Source organism: Scylla paramamosain, chromosome 42 (assembly GCF_035594125.1).
Source record: "Scylla paramamosain isolate STU-SP2022 chromosome 42, ASM3559412v1, whole genome shotgun sequence".
NCBI classification, from domain to species: Eukaryota; Metazoa; Arthropoda; class Malacostraca; order Decapoda; family Portunidae; genus Scylla; species Scylla paramamosain.
This window is the reverse complement of record NC_087192.1, coordinates 1,852,501-1,862,500: the sequence shown is the minus strand read 5'-3', so window position 1 is coordinate 1,862,500 and position 10,000 is coordinate 1,852,501. Positions and strand designations below refer to the sequence as shown.

The following is a 10,000-nucleotide window of genomic DNA, read 5'->3' as shown; positions in this document are numbered from 1 at the left end:
CCCCCATAACACACACACACACACACACACACACACATACACACACACACACACACACACACACACACACACACACACACACACATACACTCACACACACACACGTTATTATTATACACCTTGCTAATGGATACGATGTTATTGTGGTGGACACTGCACAGCCACGTGTCGCCAGCCTTGCCTTCCAATATGCTCACTGCGGAACAAAACTTGCCTTCCCCTTTTTGCAATTCCTGCCGCTTCACACTCTTTACGGAGCGATTATCAAGTGAATTTTTTTATTGCTTATTTATTTATTCACTCATTTGTTTATTTGTTTATTACTGTACTTTTGTTATTGTTATATTTCTTATTGTTAGTATATCTTTTTTTTTTATTTCTTATTCATTATCATTGTTTTTCGATGTTTTATTTTCGTATTGTAGTCTTCAGCAGTGCATCCTTTTATTTATTTATTTATTGATTGATTTTATGTATTATTATTCTTTTGTTATATTTTTTTTTCGGCAGTAGATCTATTGTGTGTTTTTTTTTTTTGTTGGATTTTACCATTCCACTTTTTATATGTTATTTAACGTTATCTTTATTCTTTATCGTTCATCCCTACAGCGTTTCTTTGCTCTTCCTTTTTCCAAGTTCAGAAGTTAAGTGCCTTTTTTTTTTTCTCTCTCTCTCTGTTCATCTTATTTTCTAAACGTGAATATTTCTTTTTCTTCTTATCTATCCCCCCCACTTTTTTTTTTTCATCCAGATGCAAGCTCGTAAATATTCTGCCTTTTTTTCTTTATTTTCAGTATCTCATCTCACTTTCCATGCATTATTACATACTTCCCATCTCTCCGCGTTACTCCTCGACTCCTCTTCTTTTTCTGTTTATTTCATTTTCAAGTGCGAAAAAAAAAAACTATTTTGCCTCGTTTTCTTTTCTTTTTTTTTCTCTCTCTCTCTCTTTTAACATCCTACTTTCCATACATCATTTCATACCTGTTGTCTCTGTCCTCCTAAGTTCAAAAGTAAACTTGCAAATATTCTGTCTTTATTTTTTTTATGTCACTTTTCATACATTATTAAATATTTACCCCTCTCTCCATTATCCCTCGTCTATATATTTTTTTTTCTTTTCATTTTTTTTTTTTCCTTAATCCAGAAATACTCATAAATATTTTGCCTTCTTCCCACAACCTTTGTTCACCATCATCACAGTTTTCAGAAAGGACGTGTAATTTTCTTCTCTCTCTGTCCTTTTGTTCCTTTGATATAGATTCGTATTTTAAAACGCTTCAATCTTTCATCAGGACTATTTTCTAAGGCTTCGGAGATTACTAGTCAGGCTTCCTTGGATTTTTTCCCCATTGGTGGTAAATAACACTTGTTAAGCTATGAGAAATATCATATAAGTTCACATAAAACCTTCAACAACTTCCATTATCGTCTGTTAAACTATCATTAGAATCATCCTTAAAACATCCTTACATCCTTAACATTTAAATCATTACATCCTTATTATTAGCCTTAACATTTAAATCATTACATCCTGAAACATTTAAATTTATCACTAGACTCATGAAAACATCTTGAAAACTCCAATAACTTCCACAAGAGGAGTGTTTCATAACCTGGGGTGCTGAGAGCAATTTTCGAGGGTGCTGGAAGAAAGCTGCACATATTGCGGTACTGCGTCTGTCTTCCTCGCAAGGGTTAGAAAAGTAAAGATGGGATACTTTTCGACAAGAGTGTATTCTTATTTGATGAATTTTAACTTAATTTTTATCTGTGTTAGTACAACTGTTGCACAGAGCCAGACACATGAGCGAAAACATCTTGAAAAACTCCGATAGCTTCCACAACAGCATATAAAACTTTCACTAGAATCATGAAAACAGCCTTGAAAACTCTAACTTTCTACTAAAGCTTTCACTTCAATCATAAAAATATTTCGAAAATTCTAATAACTGATACTAGAGCCTGTTAAACTACCCAGTCATAGAAACACCTTCAAAACTTCAGTAACTTCAACTAGAGCCTATAAAATTTTCACCAGAACAATAAAGAAAAAAAAAACATGCAAACTCCACCAACTTCCACTAGAGCCTGTAAAACTATCACTAGAATCATAAAAAAGCACCTTGAAAACTCCGGTATTTTCACTGGAAATTGTTAAACTATCACTAAAACCATATAAACACCCCCGAAGATTACTAATTTACACTAGAGCCTGCTAAACGGCGACGGCGACGGTAACGGCGGTGGTGATAGCGATGGCGGCGGTGATGGCGGCCGTGAAGGCGGTGGCGACAGCGGGTACGACGGCGATAGTGGCGGCGACGACGACGGAGGCGGTGACGGTGATAGTGGCAGTGACGGTGATGCCGGCGGCAACAGAAGCGGTGGGTGCAGCCCAGCCTTCTCTTCACTCAATTCGCATCACCGTGTATGGCTGTGACGGCGGCGGCTGCAGTCCACCCTTCTCACTAAATTAGCATTCCTGTGGGTGGCGGGGTGGCGGCGTCAGCGGCGCCGACGGGTTCCTTGCTCCGTGGTACGAACGCCTCTGCGGCTTGTTGCGGCCCATCCCCGCGTCAGGCTTTACATTCCCCGCGTTGGAGTATGACTTGGAGGCAAACTGACCCCCTTAGACGCGATTTGCGTTAGAATATTGCACACTAGCGGCGACCTGACTGTACGTAGTACTTTTTGATATCTACATAGACAGTTATTGGTTTTTATTATTTTGTTTATTGTCTTTTTTTTTGTCATTTATATATTTTTCATTTCCACTCTGGGCTAAGGCTTCATATTGACCTCTAATTTCACTTATACTCATCATTTTCTTTCTTTCTTTCTTTTTTTCATTTATTTATTTATTTTTATTTATTTATTTATTTATTTTTTTTTTTTTTCTCTATGCATCATTGTATCTTGTGTATACTTTGGAGGCCAGTCAGGGCAGAGGCTGCTTATCGACATCTGTGTGTTGTTCGTCTCTACACTAACGCGATTAATTCTTGTTATTTTTTATTTTGTTTTATTTTATTTTATTTTTTCTTTTATATTTTCATTTCTTTTATTGTTTTTTTTTATTTTTGTCTTGTTTTCACATTTTTTTTAAATTTTTTAATTGTTTTGTTTAATTTTAATCTTTGTTGTCATCATCACAATTGTATTTCCTTATTGCTATTTATTTCTTTTTTTTTTCATTTTATTACTTTTCTTATGTTTTATATATATATTTTTGTTTTTAATTATCTTTTCTTTTATTATTTTTTTAATATATTTTGCATTTTTTACTTTTTATTTATTCTTTTTTTTCTTTTTACTCTCTCACTCTTTGTTGTACATTTAGAAGGGCAGTGAGGGCGGAGGCTGGAGGGAGAGGTGGGCGGCGTGCACTCTCAGGCTGCGTGGGTGGAAGGCAGAGGCTCACAGAAAAGGTGTGCGGCGCGCAGTCCAGTGTGGCGTGGGTAGAAAGCAAACTTGTAATGTTCCCTGCCCAGCCTGAAGGTGATGGAAGAGTCAATGTAGTCCATCACAGCCGATAACGGGTAGAACAGTCCTCTTCCACACGTGAAGTCGTCGGTTTTACGCAGTGGTTTTGACACCACGTCCAGCACTGCGCCCGTGCCGTGTCCAAAGTGCAGGAAGACTTGTGGCGGCGGCTCCATACACTTGCCCGTCAGGCGCGTCACGTTTTCCTGGCCGGTCTTTGACACACGAAGGATCACTGAGGAGCCTGTGTCCACCAGCACCGTCAGCGGCTCATCGCTGTCCAGTGTTCGTAGACCGAAAGTGTACACTTTCCCTAGGCCCCATGGAGGTCTCCGCCGCAGACGTTCAGGGTGACGCAGAAACAGGCTGCCGCTGCCGTCGGGATGGAACTCCTGCAGTATCTCGGCTTCGTGCAGGCGGTTCATGGACAGAATTAGGATGTCAACGGGGTAGCGATCCTCCATCTCCTTTGGAAACACCTTTACGGGCGTGTTGACCTCCACGCCGCCCCTCAGGGTGATCACCACCTCTGCCAGCGTGATCACGTCCAAGCTCACGTTTCCAAAGTACGTTTTGAACCCTCTCCTCTCCTTTTTCTCACCGCCCGTGACAAGACCCATTCTTTCTGCCAGTGACATCATCATAACAGAGGCAGCGGCGCCGGAGTCGAGGCAAACAGTACAAGGGTGGCCGCGCACGGTCCCCTCCACCAGGTTTCCCATCTCAATATCAATACGACAGTACTCGCTCACGTCCCTTTTCTCCCCACTGACTCTCTCGGCCTTCACCTCCAGCCACAGCATGTCCTCGACGCCCTCCCCCGTCCACTTCTTGACCTGGCACCCTTGCTGCGTCGAGTTCTTGGTCCTCCGCTTCTTGGCTTGCCTCTCGTGTTCCTTCGAATCCTCCGTCTTCCTCTTCTTGGCCTGTCTCTCGTGCTGCGTCGAGTCCTTGGTCCTCCGCTTCTTGGCCTTCCTTTCTTGTTCCTTCGAATCCGTCTTCCTCTTCTTGGCCTGCCTCTCGTGGTCTTCCATATCCTCAGTTTTCCTCTTCTTTACGCAGACAATGGGACGTTCACGATACTCTGTGTTCCTTTTTCTCTTCGTATCTTTTCCATCCTTCCTTTCCCTCTGTTTTCCGTGTTTCTTATCGTCTTTCCTCTTGTTGGTGCGATCTTTAACCTCTTCAAAGCCTTCAGTTTCCTTCCTCTTCTTATGGCTGCTACAGCCTTCCATGCTCTCCAGCCTCCTCTTCTTGCTGTGTTCCTTAGCCTCTTCCTTCCTCTCCGTGTTCCCCTTCTCGTCGCGTGTCTCGTCGTCGTGCATTGCTTGATGGTTCCTTTTCTTTGTGGTAGATCTCGTAGTACACAGTGTTGAGTCAAAATATTCATTTGAAAAGCCAGCCATGGCACAACCTTACCCCTAACCTTTGTCTCCAGCAGCTACAGCCACACCCCGTTTTGGATCCCTCCTGCAGCTTGGAGCTACGGTACTGCGGCGCCCACCAGGTGCACCAATCAAAGATCTCGATTTTAGACTGACTCTTTAGCCAACCAGATACAAGAATGACACACTATACAGAATTAAGATTATTTTTCATTGGCTGGTTCTTATTGGCGCCTTTTCCATTAATGATACTGAATCTTTGCTGAAGCAACACTGCTGTCGTAAAGAATCCCTTCAAAACCATACTTAAGATGCATCTATATGATGTAGTGTATTTGTTTTTTAGGTATTCATTTCTATCAGTCACTTATCTGTATTGCCTAACTCTATCTATCTGTATATCAGCACCTGTGCACTAATATTGCAGTAACATTCCATTCCATAACGGTCTGACAGCCATTTAGAGCCGTTGAGAGCCTCGCTACTAATCATTCACACCGCATTATTGATGTGTAGTTTGGGTTAGCTGGAATTACTTCCATTTCCATACTGTCGTGTCCCCCTCCTCCTCCTCCTCCTCCTCCTCCTCCTCCTCCTCCTTTTTCTTCCCGATACCATCATTGCTCATAAAAGGTAAAATGTAAAGACAAAAAAATGAATGGAAAACAAAAAGCGATGGATGTGAAATGCGTAAGTTCCTGATATTTTCGCCGTAAAAATTAGGGTATTATAGTGGAACCAGACTAACTTGTTACTGTGGACACTGGCTGTTTCTGTCCCACATTGAGGTCACGTTCACAGTCGACAGGCATATGAACACACTCTCTCTCTCTCTCTCTCTCTCTCTCTCTCTCTCTCTCTCTCTCTCTCTCTCTCTCTCTCTCTCTCTCTCTCTCTCTCTCTCTCTCATGCTGTCATCCTTTGACTTAATTATTCTAAAATTATAAGTTGTTATATACGACTCCATATTTTCTCTTAATAGCTTTCGATTTGATTCGACACTGTACACCTTCCGGAACTCTTGGTAACGCGCATAGGCCGTGCGGCGCTGCCGCCACAGTGTCTTTGAGAAGTGAATCCCCAGGTCACGCCCTGGTGGCCATGGTCATGGTGGTCATTTCAGGGTTGATGTGGCAATAGCGCGGAAAGGTACAGCCAACACCCGAAATACCAAGTTAGCTGAGTTCCACTATAATAGGAAAACACTACAGCAGATTGTGTCACTGCTCAATAATGCTAAAGGGCTCTTTGTATGTTTGTGTGTGTGTGTGTGTGTGTGTGTGTGTGTGTGCATTGTTAGTAGGAACAATGTACGTTAACTTGAATTAAGAAAAATTCATCCTGCTTTGAGATTTGTTTTGCATGGTTTCTTTGTACTGAATGTTGACGCCAGGCTGACATTCAGTGGTAGTCGTCTACTACCTTTTGTGTGTTGATTGTATTGTAAAGTGATTTTTATAAATTACCTTGTAACAATCTTTCCAAGTAACCCACTGGGAATTGTTTGTCATTTGTTTCTCCTAGGTAATAAATTTACGTCCATTTGAAATTAGTAGAGCAAATTTTACGACGTGTTGCTGTTTTCCTCCACTGCCAGTAGTTATGAAGACCATAAAGTAGTGAAGCCAAACACCCTCACAAGGACCAGGAGGCCTGCTGCTGTTGACACTCTCTTGTAATCCTTTGTAGTCCACCACACGGTTATATACACACACACACAAGACACAACACGCACACACACTTACGAGACAACGCCACAGATCACCAACCCAAAGATATTGGAAGGCAAAGACAACCTTTCCCAGAGAGTTCTATATAGCACAGACGGGGAAACTTAGCAACGAAAATAAAAAGAAAGAAAAACATATTTATAACCCTCTTCCTCCTCCTTTCCACACCGCCTCTTTCCCAAGGTAACACAACGAAAAGACAACTTCCCCAGACTGTTTCATTTAGGCCAGACGGGGAAACATACCAGCGAAAATGAAAGAAAAGCAATATTTGTAATTCCTGTTCCTCCTCCTCCCTCCTTCACCGGCGCACAGGTCATCATGCTGCTCAACAAGCTGTACAACATGTTCGACTCCCGCATTGGCAACTATGACGTGTACAAGGTGGAGACGATTGGGGATGCCTACATGGTTGTGTCCGGCGTACCCCATCCCAACGGTGAGAGAGAGAGAGAGAGAGAGAGAGTGTGTGTGTGTGTGTATGTGTTTAATTCGCATCTCACATCTGTTTTGTTTTTGTTTTCTTGATTTCCTCCTCCCGTGTGTGTGTGTGTGTGTGTGTGTGTGTGTGTGTGTGTGTGTGTGTGTGTTTCTGTTTTTTTTATATCAGTTTACATAATTGACACCAGATTTTCTTGTTTTCCCCTCTCTCTCTCTCTCTCTCTCTCTCTCTCTCTCTCTCTCTCTCTCTCTCTCTCTCTCTCTCTCTCTCTCTCTCTCAGTTTTCCCTAGTTTCTATCAATTATCTTATTTTTTTTTCTCTTCTAAACCATTCCGACATCTTTTCTCCTCCTCCTCCTCCTCCTCCTCCTCCTACTCCTTTGTTCTTGCTGTCGGGGTGTGTAGCGTTACCTCGACATCGCCAGGAATGTGTGTACGAGCGTTAATCAAGGGTGCTAATTGTCCTTACATGAAGAGTTAGAAAGAAGTGCAGGATAGGTGGCGCTGGATGAGGCTATGGTGTTAGGGTTCGTTGTTTTTCTTCTTTCTGTCTGTCTAGCTTGTCTGTCTGTTGACCATATTCTGAAACACCTCTGCGCCGCACCTCCACTACTTTCAAAAGGCTTTAGTTGAAGTGAGTGTTTATACGGTTTTACTGACGAATTAACAAGATTTATATTTTAGTAACGGGAGAAACTCTTGAGATCGTGGCTAATCATCTCTGTGGCCTTGGAAAATAGTCGTGGTGAGAGAGTGAAGTATTTCCGAATACCTGTTTGTCTCTGTAGGTGATGTCTTTTTTTTTTTTTTTCGTGTGTGTGTGTGTGTGTGTGTGTGTGTGTGTGTGTGTGTGTGTGTTCTTACCTCGTCTAGTGAATGCATGTCTAAATATTTTGAAAAAGCAGGAACAGCAACCGCCTACCAGGAAACACATACATAAGAAAATAAGGGACGCTGCAAAAGGTGTAGGCACGCTGCAGGGAGTGCCTACACGTGGCACTCCCTGCATACACATAAATCATGTTGACAAAATTATATGTACGGTACAATGAACTTGGATCGAGTAATTAAACCTCTCTCCTTTGTTATTATTATTACTTCCAAGTATTGTGAGACATATAGACGCTCTGGGTTCGTTATTATTCCCAGCCTGGAGACCACAGCATGGAACACAACATAGGGAGCCGTGTTTTGATAGTTTAGGGTCTTATTACGTTTGTCTTCATCCTTTACGATTCAAGGCTCATATGAAGACGTTTGAGACTGTCATTAGGATTGTTGCCAAATGCCTCAGAGATCATTAGTCGGCTTCTCACGGGTGTTTTTCCTTAATTTTACCAGACTAGTAACATGAAAACATCCTTCATGTCTCCTATAACTTTCACTAGCATTGCAAAAATATTCTTGAAAACTCCAGTACCTCTCATTAAACCCTGTTGTATTTTCACTAGAATAAAAACACTCTTGAAAACCCTAATAACTTCCACTAGAGCCTGCTTAACAATCAGTAAAATTAAAACACCCTTTAAAACTTCAATAATTTCCATTAAAATCCGTTAAACTATCACTAGAATCATATAAAGGCACTTTATAACACTAATAACTTCCACTACAAACATAAAAAACACTTGAAAACACCAATAACTTCCACTAGAATTATAAGAAAAAAATTAAAAACACCAATAACTCACCAGAATCATAAAAGTTCTTGAAAACACCAAAAAACTTCTACTTGAATCATAAAAACACTTTTGCAAACACCAGTAACTTCCACTGGAATTATAAAAACACGCTTGAAAATACCAATAACTCACTAGAATCATAAAAAAAAAAAAACACCCTTGAAAACACCAGTAACTTCCACTAGAATCATGAAAACCCCCAATAACTCCTACACTTGAAAAAAAAAAAAAAAAAAACACAGCCTTCACTAGAATCAGACACCCTCGATAAGAAAAGAAGAAAAAAAAAAAAAGCGTCCACACCTTACGTTCACATGACTGAAACAAGACGCCACATCACTGGAGAACACTTACTAATGACATCACACACCCAGCTAGCCTCCTCCTACTAGTACTTCCTCCCTTCTCTTCGCGCACCAGGTCTTCGCCACGCAGCGGAGATCAGCAACATGGCTCTGGACCTGATCGAGGGCGCCAAGGAGTTCGAGATCCCGCACCGGCCAGATAAGGAACTGCTCATCCGTGCTGGCATCAACTCAGGCACTTGCGTTGCCGGTAAGCTGGCGGCTGCTGACTAGGCTACTACTAATGGCGCTGTTCAGAGAGACCCGCGAGGAACATGTGATATTGGAGTTGCTGATATTTTTTTTTTTTTTTCATCTCTCGCTCTCTGTCTTCGTTATATTTTGGGATGGTTTCTTAATGTAGTTTTTCTTTTTCTGTTTTTTTTTTTTTTATTTTATTGTTTTCTTTTTCTTTTCTTTTCTTTTTTTTTTTTGCTCTTATGGTTTAACTTGATGTTTGTGTGTTTTCTTTTCGCTTCGTTTTTTTTTTTTTTAGGGATTAATTAAGTTTTGTTATTCTTTTTTTTTTTGTATTTCTTATATTAGCTTCTCTGTCTTTTTTTATATTTATGTCTTGATTCTTTTAAGGATTTTCTTTAATATTTTACTGTAATTGTTTTAAGGAATTCTACTTGACATACTCTTTTATCATCACATTTTAGCGTTTTTTTTTTCTTTTTTTCCTTTTTTACTTTGTATCCTATATTTTAAGGCCCATTTCTCTCTCTCTCTCTCTTTTTTTTTCTACTCCTTACATTTACTTTGTACGCGAGTGTTTTCCTTTACTTTCCTTTTCTGTCATGATCTTTCCTTTATTTGTCAGTGATTTGGATGATTTTCTTAGAATGATCTTTTCTTTTTTTTTTAAGTTAACGTGTCTGAATCTGAAGGAATGTACTGCGTGTGATTCCTGACTGGAGAGAACTATCATT

The 10,000-nt window shown here is 40.6% G+C and overlaps 1 protein-coding gene across 1 annotated transcript in view; it reads left to right on the top strand.

Annotated features, from left to right (window-relative positions):
- Positions 1 to 8,955: 8,955 nt before the first annotated feature.
- The window catches only part of LOC135093288 (atrial natriuretic peptide receptor 2-like), a 3,191-nt gene continuing 2,146 nt past the window's right edge, over positions 8,956 to 10,000 (top strand). The window contains exon 1 of the mRNA XM_063992417.1: positions 8,956 to 9,279. Within this exon, the coding sequence (XP_063848487.1) occupies positions 9,174 to 9,279 (106 nt within the window). The 5' untranslated portion in view covers positions 8,956 to 9,173. The remainder of the gene's footprint in view (positions 9,280 to 10,000) is intronic.